The 20,669-nt window shown below is 51.1% G+C and overlaps 1 protein-coding gene across 3 annotated transcripts; it reads left to right on the plus strand.

Moving 5' to 3' along the window:
* The first annotated feature begins 1,337 nt into the window (after positions 1 to 1,337).
* FOXRED2 (FAD dependent oxidoreductase domain containing 2) lies at positions 1,338 to 18,334 on the plus strand. 3 transcript variants are annotated; one of them, XM_087448963.1, is made up of 9 exons: positions 1,338 to 2,508; positions 4,184 to 4,435; positions 4,585 to 4,848; positions 5,816 to 5,982; positions 8,894 to 9,059; positions 10,448 to 10,689; positions 11,896 to 12,066; positions 14,817 to 15,002; positions 15,130 to 18,334. In XM_087448963.1, exons 1-9 carry the CDS (start codon positions 1,817 to 1,819, stop codon positions 15,219 to 15,221), a joined length of 2,232 nt encoding a protein of 743 aa, XP_087305089.1. In that variant the 5' UTR covers positions 1,338 to 1,816; the 3' UTR covers positions 15,222 to 18,334. The 3 variants fall into 3 exon arrangements, with proteins under 3 accessions (XP_087305089.1, XP_004418153.2, XP_087305088.1); XM_087448962.1 differs by having other exon boundaries at positions 1,340 to 1,462; positions 1,960 to 2,508; positions 14,817 to 15,194; XM_004418096.3 differs by having other exon boundaries at positions 14,817 to 15,194.
* Positions 18,335 to 20,669: the final 2,335 nt, after the last annotated feature.

Consider the following 20,669-nt stretch of genomic DNA (forward strand, 5'->3'; position numbering starts at 1 on the left):
TCACAACCACAAAGAAGTAGACTTCCCAGCTTTATTTTGGGTTAGGTATTCTGCCTGACCTGGCCTAGTTTCAGTGTTTATTAAACCACTGCTTATCGAGGGCCTCCTGTGTGCCAGATACTGAGAAAGCACTGAGGTCACCAGTGAATAAGATCATTTCAGCTCTGATGGAGCTCTCCTCTGATGCTGATACAGGCTATGAAGAAAACAGATAAATGGCATTACTTAGTGGGTACTCAGAGCTCAGGGAAGATTTTTCGAAGAGAGATCCCAGTGGCAATTTTTAATGACAAGCTCCAGCCAAGCAAAGCTTTTGGGAGACTGCAGAGTTCTTTCCACACTAGGTATGGCTGCCTTCCCATGCGAACACTCAGCACCACCTCACTGGACTGCTTAATGCCCCTGAAGCTTCCTGTACTTCCCTGGTAAATGCATCTATTCTGCCCATGTGAGTCCCATGCAGGGTCCACGTTCCACCTCTGCGAAGCCAACATGGGTCATCCAGTTCACTTGAATGGCAGTTCAGGATCATCCTGCCATTCTCAGTGTCCCCTCTGTTTCAGCCACGCTGTTGCTGGATTTGTTTGTCTATATTGGCCTATCATAGGCCGCTTTGTTTACAATATTACCAAGCACACAAAACACGATTCATGAATGAATAAAAAGTGTTTTGGAAAGAGCTCATAATTGAGTGAAAAAGGGAGGTTTTAATGCCAGGTGCCACTTAACTGTGTGATCTTAAGCAAATCACCCTTAAACTCTATTTAGCCAGTGGCTACAGAACGTTGGCAACAGAATCGTTGCCTACCTCTCCTGGCTGGTGGAAGATCAAGTCAGTCATGTATATCAATTAGTAAGCAATACACTGAACCACTGTAGCAAGCACTTGTTAATTGGTTTATCCGTCCTGTCTTCACCAACCTGGTTTCCAGTCCCAAAAAAACTGGGTAGCCAACTAGTCTTTGGCTACTTTAATGGTGGAGTGTAAGAACTGGGATTATCTCCAAAAATCATCTGCTCCCGTGCCTCACTTACACGTGGAGAGGCACAGCTTTCAAACAAGAGCCCCGCGCTCCAAACCCGGTGCATCCACCAGCCCCGCCACCACCCGCCAGCGCGCGCCCTGGAGCAGCGGACTCGGCACGTGCGCCCCTCTCCCGCGCCGCCCGGAGCCCACCGCGCGCCCGTCCGTCCCGGCGTGCCGCGCGCCGCGCACGTGACCCCGCCCCCTGCCATTGGCCGGACGGGAGGGGCGGGGCCGCCGCGGTGGCGCGAGCCGGCCGAGCGCGGCCTCACTCGGCTGCGGGCTCCCTGCTGAGCGGCAGGGAGTGGGGCTCAGTGCGCGGGGTGGGCCGGCGGGCCGGGGAGACGGGAGCTGCGGCCGTGGGCACCACGCACGCGCGAGGAGCGGCTCCGGAGAGCGCGCGCCGGCGGGAGCGCGGCCTCGCGCGCGTGTTGGCAGGTGTGCTGGGGCATCCCTGTCACGTGACCGCAGAGGAAGGCGCCCCTGCACCTGGTGGGGGGTGGGGCCCTGCAGGCCACACCTCCTCCAAGCCAGAGTGTGGGGGCGGGGGCGTGGCCAAAGAGACAAGACTCTGGAGGGTCTAGCCTGGGGAGCGCCTTGGAGAGGTGTTGGGCACCCGTCACATTAGGGGAAAATTTGGGGGAACACCCACCCTCTTATTACCATGGTAATAACAAGGGGGCTGGCGTCCCCGGGAACTGAGGCCCTAGAGGAGTTCGGGATTCCTGGTGGGAGCCCCAGATCCGAGCTTGAAACGATGGAGTCGGGGCAAATGAGCCCAGAGGTTCTTGGATGCTGATTCTGGCTGCGCCCCAAGTCGCAGTGAGCGCTCAGGCAAGCCCCTGCCTCTTTCTGGGCCCCATTCCTCACGCATCTCCCCGGGCCTCGAGGGGATCCTCTGTGGTCCAAGGCCTCACCCCTCTGGTCTGCCGCAGGATGGGCCTCTCTGCCGCGGCCCCGCTGTGGGGCCCCCCGGGGCTGCTCCTGACCATCGCCCTGCACCCGGCTCTCTCCTTGCGCCCCGCCAAGGCCTCAGCACCCCCGCACCGGGACTACTGCGTCCTGGGCGCCGGGCCCGCGGGCCTGCAGATGGCCTACTTCCTGCAGCGGGCCGGGAGGGACTACGTGGTGTTCGAACGCGCCCCGGGGCCCGGCAGCTTCTTCACGCGCTACCCCCGGCACCGCAAGCTCATCAGCATCAACAAGCGGTACACGGGCAAGGTCAACGCTGAGTTCAACCTCCGCCACGACTGGAACTCACTGCTCAGCCACGACCCCCGGCTGCTCTTCAGACACTACTCCCACGCCTACTTCCCCGATGCCGGCGACATGGTGCGCTACCTGCGCGACTTCGCCGACAGGCTGCAGCTCCACGTGCTGTACAACACGACCATTGCCCACGTCACTCTGCTCAAGGACCGGCAGGCCTGGAATGGCCATTACTTCATCCTGACCGACCAGAAGGACCTGGCGTACCAGTGCAGGTAAGGAACCAGGTCCCAGAGAGGAACTGACACCCCTTCGTTGGCCGTCTGTGTGGGAGGAATGGGAGAATAGAGGCATTTCTGCCACTCCTTGCTCCCACTGAAATTCACTGGTAAGAGGTTCAGCTGAGCCATCATCTCCCAAATATGTCCTAAAAACATTTGTGATCTAATATGTCCAGAAAATACTAATCAATTCTTTCCTCCAGAATTTGTCAGTCTTAATATCTGCAGATTCACTGTGACTCCACCCTGGGGTATTCAGCATTGTCTAAGCTTATGTGCCCACAAAACCCTTTTCATAGAGCATCTCCTGGAACTAGTGTTCCCTAAAATACTTTCTGGGAAATGCTGGATCAGATGTCCAGCAAGTGTTAGACAGGCTCAGCGGGATTTCAGAACTAAACAAGAGTGGAGGCCCAGCAGGCAGTGCCAACAGCGTTCAGTTTTAGCTTGGGAGAAAGCTTAATATCCTGCAGACAACCCAAACTCGGAGTCACACGCTATACTGCACTCGTTTAATCCTCACAAGGACACTGTGGGGGAGGTTCGCTGATCCCCATTTCACAGATGAAGAATTGAGACCCAGAGAAGTTGAGTAACCGGTGCTGTAAGTGGTACAGGTGCAGTCTGAGCTCATATCTTCCTGACCGCAAAGCCTGCGTTGTTTCCCCTGCACCAGACCACCTCTCCCTTCCTGGCTGTGGGCCTAGCCCCCGGCTCCAGCCGGCTGCTCAAGCAGCTTCATCTTCTCCTGCCTTTTGCCAGAGGCCGGGTCTCGCTCCTTGCTTGCTGGAGCCCAGGGAGAGAAGGGTTGTGCGGTTTGGACCCTCACATTTTAGGCAGCACTGCTACATTGCAGGGGAGTCAGATGTGAGCAGAGTGGGCAAAGGTCAGAAAACAAGGAGCCATAGGGGCTGCACCCGCCCCTTCTCCAGGCTGTCCAGTTCTGGTTTTGAAACCACCCTGTGATCAAACCATCCTTCTGCAGGCCGCAGGACCCCACTCCCCGGCTGCCCGCCGCAGGGCTGGAATGCCCATCAATATGAGGAGCAGGATTTGAGAATCAGGCTGGTCTGTGGTCAGATTCCGGCTCTGCCGTCCTAGAGCTTCGGAGGCTGTGGGCCCGCGGGGCCTGTCTCCTCTCCTGGAAAGCAGGCCAAATATCACCAGCTCAGCGTTGCTCTGAGCAGCAGGATGATGCGTACACCACTTAGTACGGGCTCTGGTACAGCATTACTGCTCAGCAGATGCTGCACATGCCGGGCTGGTCAGAGAGAGGAAGCAGAATGCCAAGTTTCGTTTTCATCACGGAGGGTGACACTTGGTCTGACTGCTGTGTTCAAAATTAGGTGAATTATTCCATTTCTCATGGTGCTCCCCTCTCCTCAGTCAGAGAGTAAAATTCATTCTCATGTTTGGTATAATGCCAGGAAGGCGAAAAGGAAACTGTATCCACGGGAGTGAGTTCAGTGAGGGGCAAAGGTCAGGTCTCAGAGACACTGGGGTAGGTCAGGAAACGGATGAATGAAGGAAGGAAGGTCCTGTTTTCTTTTAGGAGCCAGCAGTCTGGGTGAGGCAGACAAGCCAGGCAGGCAAGTCCAGAGAGTGATTTTTCCTCGGTGGTCTTATAGCTAACAGACTAAGCCAGTCCTCCTCTGTCCCCCACCTGCAGCGTCCTTCTTGTAGCCACCGGTTTGTCAGTCCCCAACCAGGTCGACTTCCCTGGCTCCGAATATGCGGAGGGTTACGAGTCTGTGTCCGTGGACCCCAAGGACTTTGTGGGTCAGAATGTGCTGATCCTGGGCCGTGGGAACTCAGCCTTTGAGACGGCAGAGAACATCTTGGGTGTCACCAACTTTATCCACATGCTGAGCCGCTCCCGGGTCCGGCTCTCCTGGGCCACCCACTACGTTGGAGACCTAAGGTATGCCGCTCAGCTGCTTGTGTATTCTGTACTGCCAGCTTCCTCTAAAGCCTTTCCTGACCCCCACTGGACCAACCACCCCTACGTCTGAGTCTCCTTGTACCCTGTACAGACTCCTTTCTCTCCCCTGGCATTTCCTTGGGCCCCAGGGCCATCAACAATGGCCTGCTGGACACCTACCAGCTGAAGTCCCTGGACGGGTTGCTCGAGTCTGACCTGACAAATCTGGCCATCGTGAAGGACCGTGAAGGCAGGTTCCACGTCACCCTGAAGTTCTTCCTGGAGGAAGCCAACCAGAGTGCCGACGCCATCACCCTCCCCCAGGACGACAATGACAACTTTGCCATGCGCGAGGCCTACGACCGGGTCATCCGCTGCCTGGGCTGGAACTTCGACTTCTCCATTTTCAACAAGTAAGTCCAGATGGGGAAGGAGCTGGGATCTCTTAGCAAACCCCATCTGACGCCTCCCCGTGGGAACAGAGTCGCTGTCCAGCAGGGCCAGCGCCAGGGCTTTCAGGAATGCAGCCTCAGAACACATGTGGGTGCTGCCTGGTCTCCCGCCCAGGACACAAGCGCTCTGTCCACTGGGGGTTCCAAGTGGCCCTGTGGCCCTCCGTCCTCAAACAGTGACAGCAGCGGGTCTTCATCTGTGTTGTGTTCCTCCACCACACATGGGAAAGGAAGCTCAGAAGGGATAAAAATGTGAATTTTCTGCAAGGCAGTATAGCATAGTAGCTAAGAACATGGGCTCTAGGGTCAGTTTGAGATCCTCTACGTACCAAACCTGTGAGCTCTGGGAAAGTGACTTAACCACACTGTGCCCATTTCTTCCTCGCTAAAATGGGGATCATAGTTTCTTTCTCATAGGGCTGTTGTGAAGACTAATATAGGAAAGTGCCTGGCAGATACTATATGCTCAATAAAACGTTAGCTGCTAAAATTATTTACAATTGTATTTTGAGAACTGCTTTGGGGATCCTCGTCTTTAGACCTTGCTGCCCCAGTACCTTGGCAAGGCTTAGTCTCAAAGAATCCGTCCAGTCTCTCACTTTTCTTCTGTCCAAGGCACAGGCAGACAAGGAGAAGCTGGAGGCCTGTCCCAGCCCCTCCTTTCCCATCGGGTCCCACAGGGCCCGGTCTTAGCCCAGAGCCCAGCCCCATGTCAGGCTTGAACCCTGGCTCTGTCCCTGGCCCACTGCATCTTTAACCTGAGCCTCAGTTCCTCCATCTGTTAAATGGAGATGATTACCCCCGCCCCCTGGGGTCGTGGTGTGGTTTCAATGCCATAAGGACCATAAGGCGCTTAGCCCAGTGACAGGCCTGGAATCAGTGTTTCATACACGGCAGCGATTTTACTAACAACCCTTTCCACTCACAGGTCTCTCAGACTCTCTTCGGGGGGTGAGTTCAGCAAGAAGTACCCACTGGTCAGAGCCAGCTATGAGTCCAAAGGAAGCCGGGGCCTCTTTGTCCTGGGCACTGCCAGCCACTCCGTGGATTACCGCAAATCTGCAGGGGGCTTCATCCATGGATTCCGGTACACAGGTGAGCCGGGCCGAGAGGGCCGCTGTTCCAGACAGAGCCACCACCCAGAGTCTATAAACACACTCCTGACTTCCAGCAGCATTAAAGGGATTGCTTATCAGTAATCGATTGTCATAAATTCCTTGTCTGGGGCAGATGGCAACAGGTTTCATGGTCTGAGGATGTATCTAGAAAAGTAGCAGGTAAAGTGTAAGAGGACGTACATCTGGGGAGGCATGTTATGTGCGTAAGCCCTGTGTGCTGAAGCAGGATGCATTGGCAAGAACATGGAGCTTGATCACTGCTAACCTGAGGCCTCCCCAGTGGCGCGGTCTCAGAGGTGAGGCTTCATAACGTCTCTAAGCCTCTGTTGGCCATCGCTGACATCAGAGATATAAACGAAGTGAACTCTCCGCCCTCGGGGGGCCGTGGTGAGAACTAAAGAAAACAATACCCGGGGACCATGCAGCTTGGAATCATCACACACACACACAGACTCTTTGGATACCAACAAATTTCAATAAAAATTGCAATTGGATTATATCAGTTCTTTTTCAAAACTCTGGGTACTGTGGGTATAAACTTTCTGGACTCTGGGTAGCTCATTAGGTGTCGGATGGGTGCTTGACTGCATAGCAGGTGTTACATGGGCCAATCAGTTTTGCCATAAACACCATAAGGGTCCTGCATCCTGCATCCTCACATTTCTGTATTTAATTTGATACCTCATGTTGCTTTAACACTAGTTTTTGCATTTCACTATCCTTCCAGTTTGACAGGGGAAGAGAATCATATTTTGCTGTTCATTTCCAGATGATATATTTTATACCCCATGCGTGTTGTCAGGGAAGGAACTCAGGGAGAGAGTGTTAACTGTCTGTAAACCAAAGTATTTGCAAATAGGATACACGCATACACACACACGCATGGAATGAGACGAGTCTGTCTCTTCAGCTGTGTCCCCCCACGAGCAACCCTCATCATCACTCCCTGCATGTGACCCTCCCTGCACCCCACCTCCTGGCAGATACTGCCCCATCTCCCTTGATTCCTTCTATCCTCTGATCTTTCCCAGCTAACATACTTAATCCTCACACAGCCCCATGAGACACATCTCATTAGTTCAATTCTGTGTTCCAGATAAGGAGACTGGGGCACAGAGAATTAAGTAACTTGCCCAAAGTCACCCAGCCAGTGGATGGCAGGGGGGGAATTTGAATCCACACCTGTCTGACTAGTGCTCACAGTTAACCACTGAGCTTCAGGCAAACCAGAAACAATCCTGGGTATACAGGCCACCAATTGCTGTGGTCACTGAGTAGCTGAGGACCCTACAGGGGAGAGGTACACAGTCCATCCTGCCTAGACCGTTCTCATCACTTAGCTGAGACACAGGTCCCAAGGGAGACGAGAAAACAGTAAGGCAGAGTAAAGGAACAGGAGAGCAAAGATGGGCAGCACAGGCCGTAACCGCATGGAAGTTAGGACATGCAGGAAGCCCTGTCCATCCTCCTCTGCATCTCTCTCCAGCCGTCCCTGCCTCGCTTTCCTAACTTGTCTTCCTGCCTCCAGTCTCCCTGGCTTCCCATCCAGCTGCCATGGTGCCTGCCAAAGCAACCTTTCTTTAAACAAAATCTTACCCTTCCTCTGCTTCTAGATCTTCAGTGGCTCTCCATGTCTCCAGGGAGAGTTCCAGCTCCTGGGCACGGCATTCAGAGCTGTGCACAGGCCGCCACCAGCTCACCTTTCCAGCCTTGTCCCTCACCTGTTTTTCAAAACATGCCAGGCTCTCTCAAGATTTTATTTCTTCGAGTATGTGCTCCCTTTGTCGGGGCACCTTCCCCAAACTTCTCTCGCTGTGTAATTCCTCAGCCTTTTGCAAAAGTCACCTTAACCCTTGTTTCCTCTGAGAGCCAGATGTCTTGTGAGGCTGCACCTTTTCCTGTGACTGTTGGCCACCTGAGTCTCCTGCCATGTGAATTGTCTGTGTCCTTGCCTGTATTGGACTTGGGTGTTTTGTTGATTCATTTTGGAAGAGCAGGCATCTGTGTGTGGTGCCCCAATTCCACATCTGTATCCAGCAGCCCCAGGTATACAGAAAAATGTTTCCCTGTTGTTTTAGATAGCTGTTGTGTTTCTGTCCTTACATAAATACACAAAGCATCTCAAAATAGAGCTTAGTGGCAGATTGGATTTAGGCTGTGAAGGAGAGGAAGCAGTCAAAGGTTTCCCATATGGGAGTCTCTGACAGAAATCGGGACTGTGAGACGGGGAGGGGTTTCAGAGGGAGGCTCTGTGTCTGGTTTTGACATACCACATGTGGGGTGATAGTAGTGGGACTTCCCTATGCAGATGGCCCAAAGCAGGGGTGGGCAGACTGGCCTGGGGACCAAATCCAGCCACACCCAATCATTTAGCAATCATCATGACAGCTTTCACACCTAGAGGCAGAACTGAGTAGTGCGACAGAGACTGTATGGTCTGCCAAGCCAAAAATACTTCCCATCTGGACCTTTAAAAAAAATATTTGCTGGTGCCAGCCTGGTGGCGTAGTAGTTAAGCTTGCGCGCTCCACTTTGGTGGCCCAGGGTTCACAGGTTCGGATCCTGGGCGTGGACCTAGGCACCGCTCATCAAGCCATGCTATGGCGGCATCCCACATACAAAACAGAGGAAGATTGGCATGGATGTTAGCTCAGCGACAATCTTCCTCAAGCAAAAAGAGGAAGATTGGCAACAGATGTTAGCTCAGGGCCAATCTTCCTCACCAAAAAAAAAAAAAAAAATGCTGACCCTGCTCTAAAGACATCTTGGAGCCACACATACAAGTGCATATTGAGTTCAGAGAAGTTGATGAGGACTGCACGTCCTTCCTGGTGATGAAAGATAAAATCTAAAGTGCAGCACGCCGTTCCTCCCTCTGGCCATTTCAGTGCGTGCTGTTCACCGGCTCCTGGAGCATCGTCACCACGGCATCACCTGGCCCGCCACCGAGCACCCCATCACACAGCTGACCAGCTCTATCGTCCGGCGCGTGAACGAGGCTTCCGGGCTTTACCAGATGTTCAGTGTGCTGGCCGATGTCGTCCTGTTGAAGGAGTGAGTAGCCCACCCCCCACTCTCCCCTCTGCCCAGCCTCACAACTCACTGCCCGAGCTCTTCTCTTCCTATTCCGGGTGTGGGATAGCCCAGTGGTTCCTTCCTAAAGTGGAGCCCGCAGCGGGCGGGGGGATCTACTCTGGGGAAAAGTCAGTGGAATCAACACGACAAGCTCTGCAGACAGACAGACAGACCGAGGTGTGGATGTCAGCTTTGGCACTTTCTACCTGTGTGACCTGGGGCGGGTCAGTCAGTTAGCCTCTCTGAGCCTTTCTCTCGTGCATAATGGGGATAAAAACACCTACCTGGCAGGACTGTAGGAAAGAGTGAAGGTAACTGGAGGAAAGCACTTGGCACCACGTAGATGAGCAGTAAACCGCAGGAGGGGGTACCACCAGTGTGGGTGGAAGAGGGCCCTCGGGCCAGGACCATGCTGGCTCCTTATCAGTCAAGTGATAAAAGTGATAAGCGGCAGATCACAGAGGACACGTCCAGAGAAGGAACCGGTGCAGGGGAGTGGGGGCTGGAGGGGGAGGGCCTCAAAGCACAGGTGGCCGGTAAGAAGCAGGGAAAGAACCCTCAGTTGGAGGGAACAGCCTGATCCAAGCCACGGCATGCAGCAGCACACGCAGTTCAGGACATGCAGGAGATTCAGTGGTGCTCAGCACAGACCCTCCCAGTCGTCCTTGCCTCCTGGCTCTTTCACACGCATTCGCCACATTCAGACTATCCCTAAATCCCATCAGCTCTACCCTCAAATTATGTCTGGAATCTGTCCACCTTTCACCAGCTCCACCGCTGGCCTTGGTCCGGACTCCCAGCGTCTCTCCCTGCACTGGTACAGCAGCCTGCCACCTTTCCCCCATGGTCTGCTCTCAACACGGCAGGAGTGGTCCTTTTAAAACTTGAGTCACACGACGTCATCTCTACTCAGTACTCCCCAGGGGCTGGTGCTTCCCTTCTCAGTCCAGAGGAACCCAAGTTCCCATCATGGCACACACAAGCTCCCCTGGACCTGCCCCCGAGGACCTCCGACCCCCTCCTGCCCCTCCCCCTCGGCTCCCCTCCAGCCACACTGCAGGACACCAAGGCGTTCTCCTCTCCTGGGGCTTTTCCATTATGTTCTCTCAGCCTGCTCACCCTTTCCCCAGATATCCATTTCAGATGACTCAAAGTGTTCTGGAAGCTATCCCACATGTAAGTCAGGCCTCAGCTGCAACAGTAATATTAAAGCGAGATGTGTGGGGCTGCTCAGAGTCTGTACGCTGTTTGATTGTCACTTCTTGGAAGGAGCGACACGTGCACACACACAGGCACTCACCTCTCACCTCTGCTGCAGCACTGAGGATCTTGCATCCCCCCACCTGCCATGTTGCCGTTATCCCCAGGAACGCCGCAGCATTTGAGTACCTGGAGGAGTTCCCCATGCAGATGCTGGCCCAGCTGGAGACGATCACAGGGAGGAACGCCAGGCACGGGCTCTTCGTCATCAACATGGAGTACGGCAGAAATTTCTCTGGACCCGACAAGGACGTCTTCTTTTATGACCGGTCTGTGGGGCACACGGAAGACGCCTGGCGGTCTAACTTCCTCCATCCTGTCATCTACTACTACAGGCACCTCCCCACTGGTGAGCTGGGTCTCTGCTGTCCCCCGAGCCTGGGCTTTCTTGAGGTGGGCACTCCTCGGACCCCACTGTCTATCGCGTTGTCACCGTTAAGCCCTCACACAGCACTCTCAGCTGATGGAGGAGACCACTGGGGGACTCTGCCCAGAGACCAAATGGGGCAGAAGGTCCAAGAATGATAAACGATATTCCCTGACTCTGGCTCATACCATGACCTGGGCAGGCCACACATGGAGCGTCATGATCTCCTCCAGGCACCACTTAGTAAGAAGCACACTGTAATGCTGTAGTGTCTCCAAAGGAGGCTGACCACGGAGGGGGGAGGGAGGACCTGGAGACTGACTATTAGAAGGAACTGGAAGTGGTTAACACAGAAGTGTAGCAATAAAGAGTACAGAAAAGCTGGATGGTGCTCCCAGCCTGTCCTTTCCTCACCGTGTGACCTGAGTGATCTTGGACCATTACCTCTCTTGCCTCAGCTTCCTCATCTGTAAAATGGGGATGACACAGTACCTTCCTTGTAGGACTGTAGGAGGATAAAAGGTGATGTATACAGAATGCTAGCACGGTGCCTGGCACAGAGTAGCCACCACTAGAGGAACCACCTGGGGAGCACGACTCCTGCTTCAGAACTTGAAGGCTGTCACTGGAGAGAGGATGATCTAGAAAAGGGCAGAGGTACTGTCAACAGGAAGTGACAGGAATGCAGGTTTATATTCCATCTAAGGAGCAACTAATAGTGAAAGCTGCCCGACAGTGGGATGGGCCGAGTTTCCCAGTACAGGGATGGTCAAGCCATGGCTTGATGGCCATCTGACGGTGACACCACAAAGGGAGCCCACGCCAGGTGGGAAGCTGAACTACATGGGTTCTAAGACCCCTTTCAATATAGGAAGTCTCCTCACAGAAAGACCAGTTTTGAAGCAGCCACAATAGACCTTAGTCCACGAGTCTTAGAAAAATACCAAGTTCGAGTGATTAGTCTTAGTTCTGCCCTCTGATACCACAAGGGACGGGTCTAGTCTAGTCTAGTCCCTCCTCCTCATGCCAGCCTTCCAAACATTTGGAGATGGCTGTTGAACACGCTGACCCCAGCCCAGCACAGAGGTGTATCAGGCAAGTCGAGTGAGGCATTTGGGATGTAAGGGAGGCATTTGGGATGTGCGAGAACCAATTGGCTCTGACACGGCTCCCCTCTCCTCTCCACAGAGCAGGAGGTGAGGTTCCGCCCCGCAGACTGGCCCCTGCCTCGGCCCACAGCCATCCACCACATCGTGGAAGATTTCTTGACGGACTGGACCGCCCCAGTGGGGCACATTCTACCTCTGAGGCGCTTCCTGGAGAACTGTTTAGACACCGATTTGCGAAGCTTCTATGCAGGTAACTTAAGTACCCAGAAGGACAGAGAGGTTGAAAAAAGGCCAGCTAGATCCATGCCCTGCAGAGTTTCCTGGACTCACATCTAGAAACCCAAACCTAAGACTTCTGTTTCCTACCATGTGGTAGGCTAGATATTCACAGAAACCCTTCCCAGTACAGCACACCAGACAACGCTGAATAAAGTGTCTTTTTTAAAGAACTGGCAGGAAAATAAGGGAACTCCCCAGAGGCCAAATACGAAGAGAAGCACAAACCCACTGCTGGATGAGGGCTATCTGCTGATCATCAGTAGCCTACAGCCTGGGTAACTGACCGGCACTTGGGGATGGGAAGGTGAGGCTGGAGCAGGTAGGACATCTGTTTAGAGACCTGCAAATAAGCTTGGACTTCAGTGGGGAAAATAGGCAGCAAAAAACACTCCCAAGAGGGAGATGGTGGAGATGCATGCTTTCTGGCTCTGGGTAGAGTGGGGGAAAATCTCCCCTGAGAATTTCCATCCACTAGGCCTCACTCATGTGAGTTTGGGGCCAAACTTCACACTATCGTGGTGGTGCAAAAAGTCACAGAAGTAAATGCAAATCTTCTGTGAAGAAGCACACTGTAAAACTAGGACTCAAAGAATTCCCACAGATAAAATTTCAAGTAATATGAACTCCCAAGCAAAAATCACTTAACACGTAAGGACACTAACCTCCATGAGGGAATGTCAGCAGAAACAACAGACTGGGATCAAACCAAAAAGACTGTGGGAATTAGAATGGTCAGATAGAGGACATAAAGTCTGTCTAAAATACATATATTGAAAATATAATTGACTGGGCAATTTTGAGAAAGATCCAAATAAAACTTCTGGAAATGATAAAATACATTTTTAATTAGAAACTTAACATAAAGATATTGTAGCACGTTAGACAGAGGTGAAGAGAGAATTGGTGAACTGGAAGATAGCTCTGACAGCCAAACCCAACGAGGGACTTGGGGAGAGAAGTCTAATGATCCAGAAGGAGAATTGATTGAACCAAGCCAAATTTTTGTCTGTTTTCTTTTAACCCCCTGAATGCCTAGGACATCCACTCTTCTCTGTTCAGCAAACATCTTTTGAGCACCAGTTGTCTATTAGGCACTATTCATATCAGATCAGGTTAGAGACAGTCAGTCCCTGGCCTGCAGCTCGGAGAGCAGGTGTCTTTGCTTCATCCCCAGGTGACATCCTCAGTCCACTTTCAAAAAAAAATGTATATATTAAGGACTCGGCTTAAAACAATACTTTAAATTAATAGCCTGTATGTAGTTGCTCAAACAGAGGTAATTTATAGAGCAGAGCTAAGCAGCTTTGAAGTACTAGCATTCTGCACACTCTCAACCTTGACCATACACTTACACATGAAGTTACATCTTATAGGTCTAGGGACCTCAGCTGCAGAGTCACTGCCTCTTTCTGGAGGTTTCAGGAGTACACGAAGATGCCCGTGCCTGTTAGGGAGCATGTTCCCACCCTGAGTTATGGCCCCCGCCAGTGCATCGTCACAGGCCCTTTAGCCTCCTGGCTCCCGCTCCCTGGATACTGCTCAACAGTACAAGCCACTGAGTGTTGCTGCCTTGAACTGGGAAGAATCCTTCCGGCAAAGGGCCAGCTGGCAGAGAGTGGGCTTTCCCTCCACCCCCTTAGCTGATGTGCAGCTGCTAGTTCTGGCCCCAGATTCTGCTGGGCTTCTCTGCCCCCCGGCCCCTGCAGAAGGGGTGATGTCATCAGAGATGGTGCTTGCCCAAAGGCCACCTAACTGCCCCTCTGCTGTCCTCCCTCCGCATCTGCTGTCTTCCTGCTCGGAGGATTGTCATGGCCTCTTCTGCCAGGGGCGCTCCATGCAATGAGTCAGAAATAGAGTAGGAAATAATGCTGTGCGGCACCTTACAGCCTGTCACGACATCCTCTGTAATATGCCCAGTTTTTCCCTGATATAAAGGACTCAAGACGGTTTTCTGACACTCACTCCATCTTCCCATCCTCTCTAAATCCCTCAGAAGGTTGAGCCCACATCTGTTTCATCTTCTCTGTTTTTTAAATCAAAATTATATAAGTATTTGGCTAGAAGACGTTTTCCCCACTTCCGTTCTCACTCCCCAGGAGGAACTATTTCTAGCTCTTACTGTTGTTTCTTCCTATTTCTGCATAATAAGTATCCACACTGCTTCCTGATTGATCAGATCTGTCCCAGCACCCACTTTCTGCTGTGGCAGAGGTGAGGATTTTCCAGTTTTATCTTGAAATCCCCCACAGGCTTAGAACAATGCCTTACACACAGTATTTGCAACTCAGGTATTGTTGAGGGAATCAATCTTTGCAGGCAGCTCTGAGGTCAAAATGGAGCTGACCACTGAGTTTCTGCTCCCCCTGCCCTGGGCCGGCTTCCAGAGAGAAGGCTGAGGGCTGTTCCTGAGCTGCTGAGCGCCTACCTGGGGCTGGCTCCATGCAGAGCATCGTGCTGGGCCTCGATCTCTGGGGGCTGAGTCATTTCTGTGGTTTGATTTCGTTTCGGAGCCTTGTACTTCCAAACCGTCAGGGCAGCCTCCTATTCGCGGAACCTCGGGGAGGGATGAGATCCATGGCTACTCGGGTCAAACGTGAGATACCTAGAAAAGTCAGCTTCCAGGCTCAAGGGATGGAGGCCGCTGGGGCATCAGCAGCAACTCCTGCACCTCTCCCCAAACCTCTCAGCCCGGCTCATTCATCTCCTTCTGCTTTTGTGTAGAGTCCTGTTTCCTGTTCGCCCTAACACGCCAGAAGCAGCCGCCCTTTTGCCAGCAGGGGTACCTGAGAATGCAGGGGCTTGTGGGCACCGAGAATCTTCGACAGCATGGAGTGGAGAGCGGGCTTCTGCGGGACTATGCTGCCGTGGGCAAGCGCCAGGAGGACAGCAGCCGGCGGCCTGGAGACCATGAACCAGCAGGTCACCCCCTGGCTCCAGAGCCTCCAGTCCAGCCCCCCGACAGCAACAAGGAGGAGCTCTGATGGCCAGGCTTCTCCCACCCAGGACCACAGTCAGCCCTCCTCTTTCCCCACAGCCCCGTGCTCCCACCGATGTGTGATTGCCAAAGACCACTCCGATCATCGCAACGACCACACCAAAGCCACAGGGAGGGCACGTAAGGGCTGAAGGGTGGCCATGCAGTGATCTCCTCCCATCCTGTTTGGTCTCTGGGTGCCGGGGAGGTGGGTCCAGAGAAGGGCATCCTCTGCCAGGTGGGAGCTGCCTTCCACAGCCAGGCTTGTCTGCAGTGACCTGTCACTGAGCCCCAGGCTGGCCTCACTTGTCTCCCCATCAAGTGCCCAGTGGTTCCTTTTCCTTCTGGTCTGCTCTTCAGGTGGGCCTTGATCCCACCCACCAGTAGAGTGTTTCACAGGTGAAATCCATCCTCATCTTCATAAGGGTTTGGGCAGGCACTTTAGAACAAAAGGTCTAGTACCCTCAACCATAGAGGGCTGGTGGGGCTGTTGCTCCCGGATGAAGACACCAGCTCAGAGAGGTTGGGTGACTCCCACGGTCCCAGCTGGGAGTCCCTGTCTGGGTAGCCCTAAAGCCTATTAGACCTCACCACACTGCCTCTCCCTGCCCCCCATCTCTGTTTTCAGAACCTAGGGGCCCAGCCTGGCTTATCGTCATAGGCCCAGTGGGCTGTCATCGGGCAGAGATAGGACAGCTCCCCACAAAGCCATCTTATCTAAGCAGTTTTCTCCCTGAGCAGCAGAACTCAGAGCCGCTCTCCCCAAAACTGCACACCCTGACTTATCTTCAGCCTCTGTGTTTTCCTCTTCCATCCTCTCCCCTGCCCTCTGGCATCATGAACAACGCCTTGCCTCTGGCCTGCCCCATCAAGTTTTGTAAACTCACCGTGCTGTCTTTCAGTGGGGATTCTTTCACAGGTGATTCACCCCGTTGCTTGCACAGAGCCCGGCTCGGCTCAGCGTGTGCAAGGAGACATTTGTATGATAACGATGATGCATTTAGTTTCCGGTTCCCTTAGCTGTTCTGGCTCTTCTTTGTTGTCCATCCTTACCAGGAATCTGCTCCCTTCCTACTCTCCCATCAGGCATTGTGGTCCCATTTATGAGTAAGCCATGGGAAAGCATTTGTACATAAAATAATCATGGTGATTTTTCAAAGCCCAGGACCGTAGGTGATTGCTTTCTCACTGGCTCTTACTCGTCCTTCACGTATCCACTCAGAATTCGAGGGACACAGGTTTTCTGGATCCGCAGCCCTTTTCTGGGAACATCCTCTTCCTCTCTTGGCTAGGTCCAAAATCCCTTAACCACCTGGCCCTGTTGTCCGTCTGCAGATGCCTCTCCCCCCAGTCATTTGCAGAGTTACAACAATGAAACTCCAGCAGCCTTAGCCTGTCGGGGAGGAGGTCTTTACCCCATGGCGATACTTGGCACAGTTTGCACAGGGCTGAAACTTCTAAATTAAGGGACTCTCCCCCGTCCCAGGGTGTCAGGTTCACCATATTTCATACAGATTACAGGTAAACCATAATTGGTTTACCCGTCAGTTCACCCTTCCTTTTCTAAAACCTTTTTGAAAATAAATCTTTTAATAGGACTGTACCCATAATATCAAATCCTGTTACACACGTCTCGCCTATCCAATTCCTGAAGGCTGGCTGAGCCCCTTGTCCCTTCAAGGTGCTGTAACAAATACTTTACTGACGCCTAAATATGTGGCATCTGCTTCTTTTCCTGTCATCTGCCAAATTGTTCATTCCATCAAAATATCAGCCAGCCTTATTTGTGTCTAACAAGACGCGATCCCGGCCTTGCTCAGCTCACTAGAGATGTCTTCCCTGCTATTCTTCCTGTAAATCAGTAGTTGGCTTCGAGCAGAAAACTACTTTTTTTCCTGTGAAGATGGCTGATGCATTTGCTAGAGTCCCATCTAGACCTTCCGTCCTCCTAGCAATGTTCCCTCTCCCCGCCTCTTTTTTAAATCCTGGCCCCGAGTGCCTGTCGCTTTACATGTGCCACCTCTGGATGCCTGCTGTGCTCCTGCCGTGTCGTATGAATTCACGGTTTCTACTTCACTGTCTCAGTTCCTTCTTGGTCAAGTCTGGACATCCCGTTAGCACATCCCTTCATTTCCAGCTGGACCAAGTTCCTCTTCTAGCCAAGGCCTGACTTCACTAATTCCTCCTTTTTTTAATATTATAGCATTGCTGGCTCAAAATAGACAAATCAGTGAAACAGTAGGCAGAAGCAGACCGTATTCTAAGTAAGAAGGAGATGATTTTAAAAAGGAATCACAGGGGCCAGCCCCGTGGCTTGGCGGTTAAGTGCTCGCGCTCCGCTGCTGGCGGCCCGGGTTCGGATCCCGGGTGTGCACCGACGCACCACTTCTCCGGCCATGCTGAGGCCGCGTCCCACATACAGCAACTAGGAGGATGTGCAGCTGTGACATACAACTATCTACTGGGGCTTTGGGGGAAAAAATAAATAAATAAATAAAATTAAAAAGGAATCACAAACCATTGGAAGAGGTTGTGCAGGACCATGCAATAAATAATGTTGGACCAACTGGTTAGTAATTTGAAGAAGAAAATAAGTCTCATTGTAGACCTCTATTTCATACTATACTTCAAAATTAATTCCAGAGGAATTTGTCAAAGCCATCTAGAAACTGGAGGTGAAGAGGGGGTATTTTAATAAAAGAAAAGACTTTCCAATTTCAGAAGCAACAGTAATTCCCCAGAGGAAAAGGTTTAACATTTCCAGGTACACCCATCTCGCCTGTACCTAAGTAATGTGACTAATGTGACTATTTTAAAGAAAATGGTAAAAATTAAAAGACAAAACAGCATGGGCAACAGTAGGATACAATACACATAAAAATAAATAATAAATATCTTTATTGTTATATAAAGAACTGATTGAAATAAATGAGAAAAACAAAGAATAGTTAAGTAAACTATGGTATATTCACCCAATGGAATATTACCCAGTTCTCAAAAACTCGAAGTGGTGAAAGACCATGTAACACGAATACATGTGTAATAAAAAGTGAAAAGCAGGATATGAAATTGAAGTTGCAACTTGTAACTATAAAAATAGAAAACTATATGCAGGGAAAACTATGGAAAGGAAATATCACAAAATGTCATCAGTGGCTGCGTTAAGTTTGTGGAGGTCATTTTTTTAATTTTCCTTTTTCTTCTTTTGTCCAAATTTGTGGTTACACTGTATAGTGAGATAAATACATTTATTTTTTAAAAATCATCTCTGTTTTTGGAATTTAAAATTGCTAGGGGGCGAGTGGAGCTGGGAGGCCTTCCCAGAGGATAACTCTGCCCCCTTGGTCCAGGTGGTGCCCCCGGCATCATGCCTTCTCCCCAGTTGGGAAGACACTTGTGGAGGTGTCATCCCCAATCCATAGTAGAGCCCCAAATTCCTTTTACCTGATAAACGTGGGGGTGTACCTAAAGTCTGCCTGGAAATCGACTCACCAAGAGGTGAATTTGTCTGCTAAGCTAATCATAACTTCAAATCATTTATTGAGTGCCTACTGCATGCCCAGGACTGTGCTGTGGTGGTTTTAAAGATATGTCCACAAATTCTTTGATACTTCTCCCCCAAAGAAGTGGAGATTAATTCCCCTCCTGTTGGGTGTGGGCTGGACTTAGTGATTCACTTCTAGGAAATAAAGTACAGCAAAAGCAAGATGTCATGTTCAAGATTAGGTTATAAAAGACTATGGCATTCATCCACTAAGAGACCGTGCTTTTTCCCTCTCTGGAGTCCCTCACTCGAAGAGGCCACCTGTCATGTTGAAAGGACATCCAGTAGGGAGAGGCCCATGTGGTAAGGAACGAAGACCTGCCAACAGCCGTGTGAGGGAGCCTGGAAGCAGATCCTGCCCCAGTCCAGACTTCAGATGATGCAGCCTTGACCACTGCCTCGAACACAGCCTCATGAGAGACCCTGAGCCAGAACCACCCCGCTAAGAGCTCCCTGACTCCTGATCCACAGAAGCTTTGAGACAATGTTCGCTGTTTTAAGCTGCTAAATTTGGGGGGTTATTTGTTACACAGCAATAGATAACTAAATAGCTTACCTACATTAATTTAATTCTCACCACAACCCTAAGAGGTAGATATTGCTATAATCATTTTACAGACGGGGAACCTGAGTCCGAGACAAGTCAGTGGTGTGGAGCTTCGAAAATCCACCTCCTTCGAGCCATCCTCTAAATATTAAATCATTAAAGCAACCATCTTCTCATCACCGTCCCTATGTGTTTCCTTCATGTGAACACTGGGTGACAAGAAATTAAAAGACCAAACAATTCTCAAACCTAGGAAAGTGCATGGTTCCCACAGGAGGGCAGAGAAGTGTTGAAATGCTGATTATCCAAAAGGTAACCTTGAAAAGAGTATTAATCCATTCCATCAAACCAGACATCCTGTGATACAGGCAGGGCGGGGTGACGCAAGATGGGAAGGGGAAACCTCAAGGGTCTGGAGTATCAGCCCTCACCAGCCTTCAGCCTCAGTTAGGATCCTCAGTTCTCTGACCAATTACAACATCATCCCCAAAAGCCAAATTGGATTCTTCTCTAGAAAAGGATCCATGGGCTGCCTCATTTCACTGCAGATGCTTATTTTTTAAATATAATTAAAAAACGCTGACTAGGGAAAGGTTTTTGTCAGACTACAGGCTTTAAAAAAGCATTTAATTCAATCTGGCATCGCAGACGGAGTGTAAATCTGCTACAAAGTGAAGCTGATGGGCAAATATACGAGATGCTTTAGCCCAAGTATTTAATCCAATTACATCACACGACCAATCCATCAACGCTGAAATAAAAAATAGCATGCAACAGATGTATTTAAGCAGGGAAGAAAGCACCAACAGAATGTCTCGCTCCTTTCTCAGTTCTGCATACATAAGACTGATTTGCCTGTTCTTCTGGAGAAAGCCCCACGCTTAATGCAAATTGCAAAATCTCTCCAAAGTCTGTCACCTGCTTTTTCATTCTCTCTGAGATGTTACCATCTCAGAGCAGTCTCTCAAGTCATTCCAAATAATAAGGTAATTAGATGCAGACAAGTCCCCCCAATGGAGAAAAAATGACAACTCAGTATCTCAGAATGTTCCCAGTGTGTTATAAGCTGTCGCTGTACTTTAGAAATAAAGCAACTACCAAAATGTGTGAGATGAGCCCCTTAGCACCAGCCATGTTTAAGTTTTAAATAAGTCAGTCTTGGGCCAGCCCCGTGGCTTAGCGGTTAAGTGCGTGCGCTCCGCTGCTGGCAGCCCAGGTTCGGATCCCAGGCGCGCACCAACGCACCGCTTCTCCGGCCATGCTGAGGCCACGTCCCACATTCAGCAAATAGAAGGATGTGCAACTATGACATACAACTATCTACTGGGGCTTTGGAGAATAAAAGGAGGAGGATTGGCAATAGATGTTAGCTCGGAGCCGGTCTTCCTCACAAAAAATAAATAAATAAATAAGATTGATTTAAAAAAATAATAATAAATAAACAAAAAGTCAGTCTATCAGGAAAAGAAGTGCCCAGAAGTCTCCACCGTGAGGCACTGTGGTAAATTA

The sequence above is a fragment of the Ceratotherium simum genome, chromosome 25 (genome assembly GCF_057802395.1).
Source record: "Ceratotherium simum simum isolate JZ-2026a chromosome 25, ASM5780239v1, whole genome shotgun sequence".
NCBI classification, from domain to species: domain Eukaryota; kingdom Metazoa; phylum Chordata; class Mammalia; order Perissodactyla; family Rhinocerotidae; genus Ceratotherium; species Ceratotherium simum.